Source organism: Natator depressus, chromosome 8 (assembly GCF_965152275.1).
Source record: "Natator depressus isolate rNatDep1 chromosome 8, rNatDep2.hap1, whole genome shotgun sequence".
Taxonomy (NCBI): domain Eukaryota; kingdom Metazoa; phylum Chordata; order Testudines; family Cheloniidae; genus Natator; species Natator depressus.
In genome coordinates, this window is record NC_134241.1 from 87,512,995 (window position 1) to 87,528,621 (window position 15,627).

Sequence of the window (15,627 nt, forward strand, 5' to 3'; positions counted from 1 at the left end):
AGGCCCAACAAAGAAAGTAACAGAACGCCACTAGCCGTCACCTACAGCCCCCAACTAAAACCTGTCCAGTGCATCATCAAAGATCTACAACCTATCCTGAAGGACAACCCCTCACTCTCACAGACCTTGGGAGACAGGCCAGTCCTCGCTTACAGACAGCCCCCCAACGTGAAGCAAATACTCACCAGCAACTACATACCACACAACAAAAACACCAACGCAGGGAACAAACCCTGCTACAAACCCTGGTGCCAACTCTGTCCACATATCTATTCAAGGGACACCATCAGAGGACCTAACGACATCAGCCACACCATCCAGGGCTCATTCACCTGCACATCTACCAATGTGATATATGCCATCATGTGCCAGCAATGCCCCTCTGCCATGTACATTGGCCAAACCAGACAGACAGTCTCTACGCAAAAGAATAAATGGACACAAATCAGATGTCAAGAATTATAACATTCAAAAACCATTTGGAGAACACTTCAATCTCTCTGGTCACTCAATAACAGACCTCAAAGTGGCAATTCTTCAACAAAAAAACCTTCTAAAACAGACTCCAATGTGATGCTGCAGAACTGGAATTAATGTGCAAACTAGATACCATCAGATTAGGCCTGAATAAAGACTGGGACTGGCTGGGTCATTACAAAACCTAAACTTAATTTCCCCAACACTAATTTTTCCCATACTGTTACTCACACCTTCTTGTCAACTGTCTGTAATGGGCCACTCTCTTACCACTTCAAAAGTTATTTCTCCTCCCTTGGTATCCTGCTGTTAATTGATTTATCTCGTTAGACTGACCTAACACTTGGTAAAGCAACCCACATCCTTTCATGTATTTATACCTGCTCCTGTATCTTTTACTTCATGCATCTGATGAAGTGGGTTCTAGCCCACGAAAGCTTATGCCCAAATAAATTTGTTAGTCTCTAAGGTGCCACAAGGACGCCTCATTTTTTTTGCTGATACAGACTAACACGGCTACCACTGAAACCTGTCTTCTAACAGTTTTTCTACAATATAAACACGATAAGTTAGATATTTTTCTTCCACTAATAAACTAGAGCTTTTCATTATTCAAAATAAACAGCATAGACATTTGCAAGAGCAAATAGTGAGGTATTTTTGAAAACATACGATGAAAACGTATCACTTGCAGGATCCCAAACGCATCTGCTTCCAATTCGCATGCTCTGTTCATTTAGTTGTCCAATATGTACAGTCACAATAATTTTGTACCTTGGTATCATAAGGTCTTTTACCCGAGCCTTAATAACCTATAACAGAGAAACATGTTCAGATAAATTATTCTTTCTACAGTAGGTTCACAGGTAAAAATCACTGCATTGATACAGTAAGTATAAACATGTTATGTATAGTATTACTAAACATTTTCAAGACTCTTGTTGGTAATCACCGAACCACAGACCTGCAACATCATCCTGTAAGTATTCCAGTACCATTAGAGGGTGGAATATGTCAGACGGAGGTTACAGCACCAATGAATCAGTATTTTCAACACTGATGATAGTGATATCAGTTCTTGGAAATGCCATATCCCCAAAGGATTAACTTCAGGAGTTGCATTTTAAAAAGTGGTGGCATCTTCTTGATTAGTTAGAGAGAGCAAAGTACAGTTCAAATATGAAAACTGTCTATGAAAAAGATGGCACCTTCACTCTTAACTGAATATACATATGGAGATGATCTGTTATGTTGACTAAAATGTATAAAACCAAATAAACAAAAATACCCGAACACACAAGTTTTTACTGCCTTTTACTTCTGTTAGCTTTACAGATCCATCTTTGCTAAAAGAATAAGTTGCACATGCTATTCTCTCTCAAACAAATCTGTTGATGATACCCAAGTTCCACTCTAATACACCTAAGCAAACTCACTGAAGACTTGCACATGTGTTACCAAGCAGAATTTGCAACAGCACAAATGCAGAAGTATCATGAAGGGGCTATTTTGGTTGTTTCTGGAGGATTAAGCTACAGTGAACTGAGGCCACTTAACTTGTAAATGAGAGCATCCACACAGGGATTTAATAGATTTTAACTTGAAACCTTTAGTTCACTCGTTTAAATTTTCCTAAGCCCTATATTCTACTTACTAATATTGTCTCTTCTAAAATGAAAAGCCAAGGAAAGGAGATTTTAAAAGGAAAAAAATCAGAGGCATTGTCCTGTCAGGGGTACAGGGTTTGCCTATCCCAAAATCTGGTTGGGGATCCACAGAAGGAGAGCTAGCAAAATTCTCCCACATTGCCTGTGGTACACCTAATGCCCACTCACATGGTTCCTTGGGAGGACAAGTTAAGTGGAACCACTCCCCATTGGCCACAGCAGCCCCTGTGACCATGCAGGGGCTATGCACAAAAGTTACAACAGCCTGGGACTGTTCCATTTTCTGGGTAAATTTTGAGGACCAGAAGAAGGATGATATGCAGTCTCTGGACCACCCACTTGTCACAAGCCTGACAAGTCATGTTCCCCTCCCCAGTGCATACCCCAGACATACAGAAAAAGGTCTACCAGAGAAAGTGGGGAGACTGCGCATGAAAGACCCCTCAATGCATGGATTTGAGGAGGGGGTGAATCTGATCCATAGTTTACTTAAAAAGCCTAATTGTACTAATAATTTATTTTTTATACCTCAGAGATGGTCTTTGTCATTTGTCTGCATAGCTCTGCTTCATATTTTTCTTCTTGAAGATAATTAGTCAGCACATCCTTCAAAATATTATTTACTGTGACCACGGGAAAACGTTTTGCAGGACCTGGTATATGTAGATATTTTATAGTGCTTTAATTTATAAGTCCATGTTGAGAATAACTGAACACACATTGTAAACTGCTTTTTTAACCCGACTAATCAAAATGACCAAAGAAAGGGGGTTAACTAGAAAGTGAACTAGTACACTAGTTATGTGTCTCTCTGGAGACCTGAATTCAAATCCTGGATCAGGTGGAAACTAAAAATATTTTTATGATCTCATATTATAAAGCTACCACACAATTTGGTATGGGGTTAAGTCTATTTAAAAGAGACCCAGAATTGAAACAGGAGGGATGCTAAAGATCAAGACTGAGGTGCTTCATTTAACTTTGCACAGCATCTCTGGTTCTAGCCAGTGCTATTACAATATTTCATTTCAAGAGCATTAATTCACCCACAAATTAAACAGAGAAAGAGTGATATTTATTACTGGAAAATAAAGCACCTTCAAAATCATATTTTTTTCTCTTTAACTACAAGTTTGTAATAGATTTACCAGGAAATTAAGTATAAACAAGTTAAGGTTTGTAGCACTTTCGGAATTTTTAATGAGATTCCTTGTTTGTTCTCATTCCCCTCCAGAATTTTTACCAGAATATTAAACTGACATGTAAAACAAGAATGACAATGTAAGATATCAATGGATCCCTCTAATTGGAGAGTAAATATATGGCTAGTTGTGATCTGCTAACAATCACTTGAAACAAATGCTATGACAAGGGCCCTACCAAATTTACAGCCATGAAAAATGCATCACGGACCATGCTATTTGGTCTCCCACAATAAAATTTGGTCTTGTGTGTGCTTTTACCCTATACTATACAGATTTCACAGGGGAGACCAGCGTTTCTCAAACTGGGGGTCCTGACCCAAAAGGGAGTTGTGGGGGGTGGGAGTCAGAAGGTTATTTTAGGAGGGTCATGGTATTGCCATCCTTACTTCTACGCTGCCTTCAGAGGTGGGCAGCTGGAGAGCGGCACCTGTTAGCCAGACGCCCACCTCTGAAGGCAGCGTCCTGCCAGCAGCAGTGCAGAAGTAAGGGGTGGCCATACCATACCATGCCACCCTTAGTTTTGCGCTTCTGCCTTCAGAGCTGGGCAGCTGGAGAGTGGCGGCTGCTGATTAAGGGCCCAGCTCTACAGGCAGCAGTGCAGAAGTAAAGGTGGCAATACCACACCATGCCATCCTTACTTCTACGCTGCTGCTGGCAGTGGTTCTGCCTTCAGAGCTGGGCTCCCAGCCAGCAGCCACCGCTCTCCCGCTGCCCAGCTCTGAAGGCAGCGCCGCCGCCAGCAGCAGCACAGAAGTAAGGGTAGGAGTACCGCAACCGCCCCTACAATAACCTTGTGACCCCTTCCCCACAATTCCTTTTTCGGTTTATTTTGATCTAAGGTTTTTTTAACCTCTTTTCCACAGTATCTGAGTGTTTTTTGATGTTAACCAACTAAGGTGCACACAAAAAATACCTACAGGTTGTTATACCTCTTGCACGCTGAAATCTATTGAATGGGGATGCAATACCCTTCAAAGTATTGGAAGTACTATAGGCAGCAGAATCCCTCATTTGCCTCGAAGTTCAATCGTACTCTATCATCTCCTTGGGAAAATGTGGTTGTGGATCACGCAGTTGTGTGGCAGAAAGTACACTTGTTTGGTCCTATAAAGTGTTCTAAGTACATTCTTATGCATAAGTCTCAGTAGAAAAGATTGCCTTACAGGAAGATAATTTGCAAGATCTACAAGTGGGCCATGTACAGCTAGTCAGGAATTTTTCAGCAAACCATCTTCCCACTGAAAAATTTTGATTAGTCCTCAGTGAAACTGTTTGCAGGAAAAGGTCAGTTTCAATAAGTTTCTTGACTGGAACAAGAAGTTTCAAAATTGATCAAATGTTCTGTTTCAAATGTTAGAAATGAAAATTTGCAGTTTCCCGTTTTGAAACATTTAAGTTAGTTACAGTAAAATAGCACCAGGGAAAGCATTCTCCAAGAGGTTAGAGAAGAGAAAGAGGAGGAAATGGCACTTGCGGAGGAACAGGCTGGATTTAGACCAGATCAAAGTGCAACAGATCAGTTATTTGTGATAAAACAAATATCAAAGAAATACACAGAACACAACCGAACCTGTTACTACAACTGTATAGACTTCAAAGAGGCTTTTCATTTAGCAGAAAGGGTTATGGCAAGTTATGACAACGTATAGCAGCCCCCCAAAATTGATCAAGCAGATAGAAAACATCTACAGAAAATCAATGAGTGCAGTGACAGCAGACAAGAAATTGATGGAATGGTTCAGCACGAGAACAGGAGTGCATGCTATCACCAGATTTGTTTTACTTGGTACTGGAAGCAGTAATGGCTGTAGCACTGAGAGACGAAAAGGGAGGAGTCTTAGATTCACAGATGACATGGACCTCCCAGAATTGACTAAGGAGGATTTACAGAGAATAACTGACAAGGTAGAATGGGAAAGAGTATCAGAGAATGGGAATTGTGAAGATGACATAAAAACAAGAATTGGACTAGCCACTATTGCATTTGAAAAACTGAAAGATCTGGAAGGCTAAAGACTTTTTGATAAAAACAAAAATCAACGTATATGAGACAACTGTCATGCTGACACTTGCTATACAGATTGGAATGCTGGTACATGAGGAAATCTGAAGGACAAAAGATTTTACACTGCAGAAATGAACTGGCGGAGAGGAATATTGAGCTTCAAGACTGCAGAAAATGAAAAATGGAGAAGAAAACAGCTAGGGCATGATATAACACACGTACAGAAGACTCAAGAATGACAACTGTGATGGTTTGCACACATATCAAGAATGGACTCAGAAAGGATACCATACATGGCAATAAATACCAGCGTGCATGGAATTAGAAAGAGGAAGACCGAGGATGCATTGGATAAATGCAGTGAAGAATGACAAAACAAAAATGTTTAAAGATGTACCAGCTTCATAGCTTTGTTCAAGATAGAAAGTGGAGGAAAGACTTCATTTAGCGCATCATTGTTGTTGAGCTGATGGATGGGAATCAAAAAAAGAAGTAAAAGATTAAAAATGAAAAAGGGTTGAAATTTAACAAACAATTTGAAATTATCAAAACAAAATTTTGACCCAAACTGAAATCTTTTTTGGTTTGTCAATTCGTGAAAGTTTTCAAGGTTGCAATTTTTTGTCCCAATTCAAAATGGGATTTTTTTTTTAAAATCTCAAATATCTTACTGGGATGGGAAAACTGTTTTCCACCCAGCTCTAAAGACATGAAGTGGACAAGCTTTATCCATCTACCATGCTGTAAACTGATTGCTCCTATACCTTTGGCCAAAAAGGATAAACTCCTTTTCTTGCTATTATCTGGATTAGTAGTACCTTACACACGTTAAACTTTAGACAACTAAATTTTGTTTTCAGTCAAAATATACATCATGCGGTTTTCGATTCTAAACTAAGAAAAATGTTGATCCCCAATATTCTCTCGTGCTGAGACTCTATTATGATAAAGCTATTTTATCGGGAGCCATTATGACCATAACAATTTTGGGCAGGGACAGTCTTTTTGTTATGAGTTTGTACAGTACCTACCACAGAGTGGCCCTGATCTGGAGCCCTTAGTATTACCTCAATATAAATAAATTAAACAGATAAATTACTATGCCTCCCAGTGTACAAATTAAGAGAAGCACTCTTGATAAAAGAAAGTTATCTTAAAGAGAAACTATCAACTTCAAAATCCCACTTCTCCCTGAAAATTTTCAACTTACAATTGTTACAGATTGCACCTAATATTATAATAACTGAAAGTTTAGAGAAAAACATTTTTCTCTGAATTTTAAATTGTTAATTTGATAACTTGATGCATTTAACTGCTATTTGGCATCTAGTCTATTTCAGCGTTTTTCCCCTGTAGGTTTTTTACACAGCAAGGAAAGGTGTGATGTGGTGGGGTTTTTTTGTTTTTGTTTTTTAAAAACAGGGAGAGGTGATTGTAAAACCACAAAAACTGGTAAAGAGGACTCAGGGGCAAATGTATTAATAGAAATGACAGAAGTTTGAATTCCTTTCAAAACTGACTACATTTTGACTGTTTCCCCATTTAGGCAATATCTGAGTTATACAGTTTACATTTTGGATTCATAGTGTTTAAGACCAGAAGGGATCATTAGAGCAATTAGTTTAACAAATATATCACAGACTATTAAATTTCACCCAATCACCTGTATTGAGCTTATTTTTTTTAGTGTGAGATGGAGGAGGAAGTGTTCCATACCCAGCTGATAAGTGTTCTCCAACTGAATGGCAAGACGAGGAATATCATGGCCAGGTTCATCCATATAAGACACTGTACTCATGGAGCTAAAAATAATTCAAAAAGTGACTGTATAAACTAGTGTATATTGAAAACTATGTTGATAAAAATAAATTGCAAAATTTTAGATGGTACAGACACACAGCTTTTTCTCTCAGAAAATGTTAAAATAATTTTTGGACTTATTTATGTCAAAATGGGACCAGTTAAGAATGCCTTTTCTCAGGACATTAGGCGCTAAAGAAATATGCTGCCACTCAGTGGGACACATCATTACACCCAGTTAAACACTAAAGAGTAGTGGAAGCAAAATATCTGCTCTTTCTTGTAAGGTTAACTGTTTTCAAAGAACATAATGCATTAATTTGCCAAACTGCATTCAAAACAGAGCTTCTGTTTTGGAAAGTAATGTGCATTTAAGAAAAAAAAATTGAATTTTCTAGCTGCATGGGGTTGAGCAGAGTAAAGCAAAATGATAACTTTTAAACTTTAATTTGGTTTTACTATAACAGAAATACAGTAATGAAGCCCAGAATTTAGAAGCAGCTTGGTGGCCAACTACTCAATTTTAAGTAGGATGGTGGGGGAGTGGGATGGAAATAAGTAAAAATCAATCTGATAGGAACTCTGATACCACAGAATTGGGTGCAATATAAGAAACAGGCAAAATTCACCTTAAACTACAGCTTTACAAAATATAATTTTGGTAAATAGTTTGTCATTCTTCTTTGTATCCAAACTACTGCCAAACAAGTCTGTGGACTGAGATGTCCCCTAAAAAAGGAATACTCTAGAATATTTCACAAGGAGTCCGATGAAATCTACCTTCTGGTTCCAAATGGAACCCACTGGCAAATGTGTTATTGTTTTCCCTCTGTGCCAATCTATGGGGGATATGAGTTGTTATAGCCTCCACCCTTGAGTTCATGATTTTTGCTCTGGAGGTTCCTGGTTTAATCTCCGACAGATGCCATCAGATGCAATCTAGCAGCCATCAGATGCATTTATGAAAGTGACTGGAGAAACACTGCATTCTAAATTCTAAATCCATTCTAAATTCTGGGCTTCATTACTGTGTTGCTATAGTAAAACCAAATTAATGTTTAAAAGCGATTGTTTTGCTTTACTCAACCCGTCACAGATAGCAAATTCAAATTTTTTTTTCTTAAATGCACATTAGTTTTGAAAACAGAAGCTATGCTCAGAATGCACATCCAAAGGATTAATTAGAAGAGTGATATCCCAAATATTTCCCCTTCCCTTTAAAGGTGGTAGAGGGAAAGGTTTTTAAGAGGGAGCTATAAACATGAATATCTTTAAAAAAAAAAAAAAGAATTTAAGCCTCTAAGAAGTTCCTCCCTCACCAAGGCAAAAACAAGGAAGTCACCCAGTTACAATGAACATTTTTAAATGGGTACTCTCCATGGGCTTGATCTCAGCATACAGGCCCTGATCCAAACATTTAAGCACTTGCTTAACTTTAGAATGCGAGTAATCCTACTGACTTCAGTGGGACTACTCATATCCTTAAAGTGTTTTGCTGGATTGGAGCCAGAGCATTAAGCAGCTTGTTGGGCCTCTCAAGATGAGACATGGGGCTAAGGATGGACCTTTACCATGACCAAGAACTAGTTCTTCTTCAAGTAATCCCCAAAACAATTACATCAACCAACATTAAATTTCTTGCTTATGACTGTTGGTTTAGACTAAAGGGTCCCGAACATTTATGGGTTCCTCAGATTTAGTGAAGTAATCATGAGGAGAAAAAGCACTCTTACAGTGATGCTTGAATGACAGAACATTTTTCCTTTGTAATTACCATGCAAAGAAGCTTTCTCATAGTGCTTCAGAAACAGGAGTTAGATTCAAAGCATCCCCTCATCCATTACCCTTTTTATTTCTCAAGGCAACATTTTCCTTACATTATTTTATAATCCAAATTAGAAAAATTACTTACTCTTTGTTTTTTCCAAGGATTTCTTTTGCTCTGACTTCATGGCTGCTTAGAGAGGATACGCTGCCTCTTTTCTTTAACAGGCGCGCTGCCTTATCCTTAGCTATGTCTGACATGCCTATTCAGTCTGAGAATTTATACAGAATGATGGAGACCCTGAAACATACAGGTGGCCGTAGTAAGAGTATACATATTTTAGCAAGTCAAGTATATGGAGGTCTGTGCGCTATCGAAAACTGATCGGTCCAAAGGAGATTTTACAATACTATAGTGAACTAGTAACCCTTGGCCTAAAGTTTGTTCCATGTACCCTACCAGAAACAACTGAACTGGGGCATCATTGACTACGAAATGACACCTCTGTTTTGAGTTTGCAGATAAGATGTCAGCCCAGGCCCACTGCCCTGCTTCCCACCCCGCGGCACACCCCACGCCAGCTAACCCGGCCACACCCCCAGCTCCCCTCCGCCGAACCGCCCCCGACCCAGCCCCGCACTCACCCCCACCCGCAGTGCCCCTTGCCAGAGAAGCTGCGGCGGCGGCTGGTTTCCAAGGTTACGGCCAAACACGCCCCCCCTCCGGGGCCTCCCCTCCTCTGCCGGGGGCGGCTCCCACCCTGGGCCCGGCCCAGACGGCGCGGAGAGGGGCTCACCGCGGCCAGCGGGGCGGGGGCAGCGTGCGCGAGCCGGGTTCTATCCGGGCCGGCTCGGCTCGCCCCCTTCTGCTTCTGATTGGATGGCAGCAGGGGGAGGGGGCGGGGCTTCTAGAGTGACACCCCTCCCCCCCACCCTGCGGCCCGGCCCCCCGCCACCCCCCCTCGGGCGGGTCCGGCCTGGGGAGGTTCGGGGGGACCCCGCGCCGTCTCCCCTCCCGCTCCCCAGCTTCTCTCCGCAGGCCGCGGCGCGGCGTAGCAGGCACAGGGCTCCAGCCCGGGCTGCGCTCGTCCGGGCCCTGGACACGGCGACGCCCTCGGCGAGAGGGTCTGTGGGGCGCGGAAGGGCGCCCGTGGAGCCCTGGCAGGGGCCGCCGTGCTCTGTGGCTGACGGGCTCCCTCCTGGCCTTCTCCTGCTGCAAGGAACCGCCAGGACTCTCGGCTCCCCCCAGCTCCCCCCCTGGGATTCGCGCCTTCACATCCCAGCCTGGGGCTCCAGCGGGAAGATTTCCACCCAGAGTCCAGTCAGCAGCCAGGCTCCCAGCGGGGAGCCGAGAGGCCAGCCAGGGCCCCTGCGGGCAGTAGGGCTCCCAGCAGTGAGCCCAGATGGGCCGGCAGCCCAAGCTGTGAGCTGGGGTGGCAGCCTGGCTTGGAGTGGACACCCAGCAGCAGCCTGGCTGGGGTAGCCCTGAGCCTGGCTTTCTTATCACTTTCAAGGCTCTGCTGGAGCTGTGAAATTGACAAGACAGCCAACAGCTGATGTAAGGAATGGAGTATCTACAGAGACGGGGGTCATCCTAACTACACCCACATAAGCCCTATGCTGCAGGGGTAGTCAATAGGCAGACCACAGGCCAAAGCCAGACTGCCAGATATCTTTGAAGGGACCCCCAAATCTTTTTATTTACTTATCGTTGTTTCTTTATCTACTCTGGAGTCTAGACCTTGACTATATCTTGACAAAAAATAATTGATTACTCCTGCAAGCCTCAGGTGGAGTTATTGGTGGTGTAGTAGGGCACTTACATCTTCAGGAGCAAGGCTGTAGTGTGTATATTGGTATAATTAGGTCCATGTAAGCTACCTTAGGGTGCCCTGTGTAGCCTAGACCAGGCCTTAGCTCGCAGTTTGGGTGAGGTGAAGGTAGAGCTGCCTTGAAGACTGGCCCTACTGTAGCACCATCTTCTTTACACATAACTTTAATTACAATCTCATACTTCCCACCTCCATACACCACACATGTAAATGTGTATGTTACAGCCCTGCATGTTGAAGGTAGCAAAGATACAAATTCTTTGCTATATATGAAAAATAAAGCACATCCTCCCCCCAAACTACAGCAAACATGCTCTTTGAGCACAAAGTTAATTTTTACAAGTAACAGTTAATTGATTTATGAATTAACATTATTTGCTGTCTGCGTGCTATTCCCCCAGGGCACCTTTTACAAGTTTTGCCCTGAGAGAGCAAAGCTTTTTCTGGTTTAAGAGATGATACTTCAAAGTGCTCTAAAATCACATAGAATAATAGAATATTAGGGTTGGAAAAGTCCGCAGGAGGTCATCTAGTCCAACCCCCTGCTCAAAGCAGGACCAATCCCCAACTAAATCATCCCAGCCAGGGCTTTGTCAATCCAAGCCTTAATGGTTTTCAAGGATGGAGATTCCACCACCTCCTGAGGTAACCCATTCCAGTGCTTCACCACCCTCCTAGTGAAATAGTGTTTCCTAATATCCAACCTAGACCTCCCCCACTGCAACTTGAGACCATTACTCCTTGTTCTGTCATCTGCCACTACTGAGAACAGCCGAGCTCCATCCTCTTTGGAACCACCCTTCAGGTAGTTGAAGGCTGCTATCAAATCCCTCCTCACTCTTCTTTTCTGCAGACTAAACAAGCCCAGTTCCCTCAGCCTCTCCTCATAAGTCATATGCCCCAGCCCCCAATCATTTTTGTTGCCCTCTGTTGGACTCTCTCCAATTTGTCCACATCCTTTCTGTAGTGGGGGGACCAAAACTGGACACACTACTCCAGGTGTGGCCTCACCAGTGCTGAAGAGGGGAATAATCACTTCCCTCGATCTGCTGGCAATGCTCCTAGTAATGCAGCCCAATATGCCGTTAGCCTCCCTGGCAACAAGGGCACACTGCTGACTCATATCCAGCTTCTCATCCACTGTAATCCCCAGGTCCTTTTTTGCAGGACTGCTGCTTAGCCAGTCAGTCCCCAGCCTGTAACGGTGCATGGGATTCTTCCGGCCTAAGTGTAGGACTCTGCACTTGTTCTTGTTGAACCTCATCAGATTTCTTTTGGCCCAATCCTCCAATTTGTCAAGGTCACTCTGGACCCTATCCCTACCCACTAGTGTATCTACCTCTCCCCCCAGCTTAGTGGCATCTGTAAACTTGCTGAGGGTGCAATCCATCCCATCATCCAGATCATTAATAAAGATGTTGAACAAAACCGGCCCCAGGACCAACCCCTGGGGCACTCCGCTTGATACCAGCTGCCAACTAGACATCGAGCTGTTGATCACTACCTGTTGAGCCTGACAATCTAGCCAGCTTTCTATTCACCTTATAGGCCATTCATCTAATCCATACTTTTTTAACTAGCTGGCAAGAATACTGTGGAGACCGTATCAAAAGCTTTGCTGAAGTCAAGATATATCACGTCCACCACTTTCCCCATATCCACAGAGCCAGTTATCTCATCATAGAAGGCAATCAGGTTGGTCAGGCATGACATGCATACAACAATTTTACTTTAGAAGTACTGTCAAAGAAAATAACATTAAACAGAAGAAAAGGAGTACTTATGGCACCTTAGAGACTAACATTTATTTGAGCATAAGCTTTCGTGATCTACAGCTCACTTCATTGGATGCATGCTGTAGCTCATGAAAGCTTATGCTCAAATACATTTGTTAGTCTCTAAGGTGCCACAAGTACTCCTTTTCTTTTTGCGAATACAAACTAACACGGCTGCTACTCTGAAACCATTAAATAGAAGGAAGATGGAAGACTATAGGAGCCAGCAACATTGACTAATACTGAGCTAGCATACTGTCTTCAGTCAAAGCAGTAACTTAAGTTTATCATGGAAAATAAAACAAATTTCAGTTTCCAGAATTCATTCTATACACAAAACAAAAGGGTCAAACATCAGTTTCTTTCCTCAGAGCACTGTAGTTTCTGTGAAAAGGGGTCTGAAGGAAATGGCAAACACCATAAAAAAATTGTCATGGGGGTGGTGGTAGTGGTACAAAAGTTGGTGGGGGGTCTGTTGATTAAGGGGTTCCTCAGATATAGTCTCCCACTAAGGAGTTGATTTTAATAATCAAACTGCTCCTGAAAAGTAGTATTCCTAAAGAGGGGTGTGTGCTGAAGAGTTAGGGTCATTTGTTCAATCACCCCTAAAACAAGATGCTCCCATAACATTTTCAGATTCTAATAACTTTTTTGGTGCAGAGATGGGGGGGGGAAACCCTATCAACTGTTCTACACTTAAAAATTAGATTGACCTAACTACATTGCCAAGGGCTGTGAAAAATTCCACACCTTGAGCTCTGTAGTTGGTTTGACCTAACCCCTAGTATAGATGCAGCTAGCTCAATATAATTTTTAAGTGTGAAATTTATAGCATGGACTGTCCCAAGATCAAATATTGAACAGTAACAAGGACCAGTTTAAAAGTATTTAAAGAGTCGTTGCATTACAAAAGCTTTAGTGCTTCTAGTTGCATTTTTCTGATTCAGCTGAGAATCTCTCTCTGAAATTAATGGTCTACTTCATAACTCTGAGCTTCCTGTGCTGAAAGCGAAGTGCATAGCCTCTTCTCCACATACTAGCCAAACTGTCCTGCGTTTAGCTCAGAGGTAGGCAAACTACAGCCCGCGGGCCACATCCGGCCCGCAGGATCATCCTACCCGGCCTTGAGCTCCCGGCCGGGAAGGCTAGCTCCCCTGCTGTTCCCCCTCCCAAGTGGGTAGCATGGCTTGCGCCCGCCCACCTCACAGGCTTTCCAATAAGCCAGTCCTGCTGCTCTGAGCGGCATGGTAAGGGGCAGGAGGTCCCGGGGGGCGGTCAGGGGACGGGGAGCAGGGGGCAGTTTAATAGGTGTGGGAGTCCCGGGGGGCCTGTCAGGGGGTGAGGGTGTGGCTAGAGGTAGGGGCAGTCAGGGGCCGGGGGGGGTTAGGGGGGTGGTTAGGGGGTCCCAGGAGGGGGGTGGTCAGGGGAGAAGGGGGAGTTGGATGGGTTGGGAGTCCTGAGGGGGGCAGTCAGGGGGCGGATGGGGCAGGGGCCAACCTGTTTGGGGGGGCATAGCCTTCCCTACCTGGCCCTCTATACAGTTTCGCAACCCCGATGTGGCCCTTGATCCAAAAAGTTTGCCCACCCCTGGTCTAGCTGATACACGAACTCCTCACAGCACTACCAACTTTCCAGGCAAGGAGGAGGGGGGACCGGGTAGGTGACTGGTATTGGGGTGAATGGGCTCTCAGTAGCAGTGGGTGTGGAGTGGTCAAAAGCAATGGGCATGGCAGAGGAATTAGCAGTGAAGGAAGTACAGGGGGCATTGGAATAGTAAAGGGGGTTTGGAAGGATATAGGGGGGTACTGCTGCCCCTTTGTCAACTTTTGCCCCTCCGTGCTGTGTGCTGGCACAGATGCTGAGTTCTGAGAGGGCAGCACACCCTTAGATAATGCCCCTCAATAATATAAGGAATTTCAGCAATGCTGTTTGATGACTAGATCTTTAATGACGACCTGGGTTCTCAAAAATGTCATTTTTTCAGATCATCATCAAAGGGCCTTTTTATGCTGTGTAAACTCAGAAGCGGTGACAGCAGAGGGAAAGTTGGGCATCTTCCTCTGCAGTGACATACTGGCTGGGGGAGAGGAAGTGGAGCCATCTAAGCCCTCCTGCCCTTCCCTCCCACCTTTTCCTACAAATACCCCTCATCCCTAACAGTTCATCTCCATGAGTGCTCCACTAAGCTGATGGAGCGGGATCTAGGTCTCCCTTTTCCTCCACTGCTGCTGTTCCTATGATAAAGGAGAGGTCAGAGCAGTGCAGGAAAAAGTTGGACAGGCAGTGAGGAGACTACTCCAGCCAAGTGCATTCTCTAGCTGGAGTAATCATTCCCAAGGAGCCTGAGGGAGTTTAGGGGCAGAGTTGGCCTGTGGAAGAGAAGAATGCTGAGAAAATATTTAAAAAACAAAAACAAGGAAATTAATGGCCCAGAAACATCATTAACACAGAGTTAAGGTTGCCCGATGCTGCCTTGTACTCTTCCAGAATGTGGGGAATGGCTAAACTTAAGCTTCTGAAAATTGGGAAACAACGAGTTAAGGTAACACATACTTAAATATCTGAAAACCATGACATACAAAGTTAAGATACATACCACCCCCACATTGCAACCTTAATTCTGCCCTCAGTGATACCCCTATATGCCAACACCACACAGACTATCACTCTACCCTTACAAGTGTTGCAGGACACTTCAGGAGTAGAGTAGGAACCCCTGATGAAGGAGAAACTTTCAGTTATGAAGAGTGGGAAAAAATAACTCTAAACAAATTATTCAAATGTAGCCTATGTACAAGTTTCCAATGAGTTTGAACTACATGGAAAGATTGAATGAAGAGTGTGTTATTCTGTTACTGAGAGCAGTATGGGAAAAACTGGTCTGATGCTGGGTGATAAATTTCATGAAGGACTCATTTTTAAATAATTTTAATTCCTAAAGCTAGTTGAGTTGCTTGTGAATTCTGAGAAGAAAATTCATTTTGTACTCAAAAAGAGTAAGTGCTGTATTTTTTTGCGGGGGAGGAGGGAGAGCTGTATTTTTCACACATAAAGCAGGTACTCAGTCCCTGTTAAGTGCAAAATTCAAACTTAACTATGGAG

At 43.2% G+C, this 15,627-nt stretch overlaps 1 protein-coding gene across 3 annotated transcripts; it reads right to left on the reverse strand.

Annotated features, from left to right (window-relative positions):
* Positions 1 to 887: 887 nt before the first annotated feature.
* Positions 888 to 9,759, reverse strand: DYNLT5 (dynein light chain Tctex-type family member 5). 3 transcript variants are annotated; one of them, XM_074962282.1, is made up of 5 exons: positions 9,716 to 9,759; positions 9,067 to 9,219; positions 7,071 to 7,156; positions 2,673 to 2,797; positions 888 to 1,289 (listed from the first exon to the last, which is right to left on the reverse strand). In XM_074962282.1, exons 2-5 carry the CDS (start codon positions 9,177 to 9,179, stop codon positions 1,086 to 1,088), a joined length of 528 nt encoding a protein of 175 aa, XP_074818383.1. In that variant the 5' UTR covers positions 9,180 to 9,219; positions 9,716 to 9,759; the 3' UTR covers positions 888 to 1,085. The 3 variants fall into 3 exon arrangements, with proteins under 3 accessions (XP_074818383.1, XP_074818382.1, XP_074818384.1); XM_074962281.1 differs by lacking the exon at positions 9,716 to 9,759 and adding an exon at positions 9,564 to 9,687; XM_074962283.1 differs by lacking the exon at positions 9,716 to 9,759 and adding an exon at positions 9,564 to 9,635 and having other exon boundaries at positions 9,067 to 9,190.
* Between the last annotated feature and the right edge of the window lie 5,868 nt (positions 9,760 to 15,627).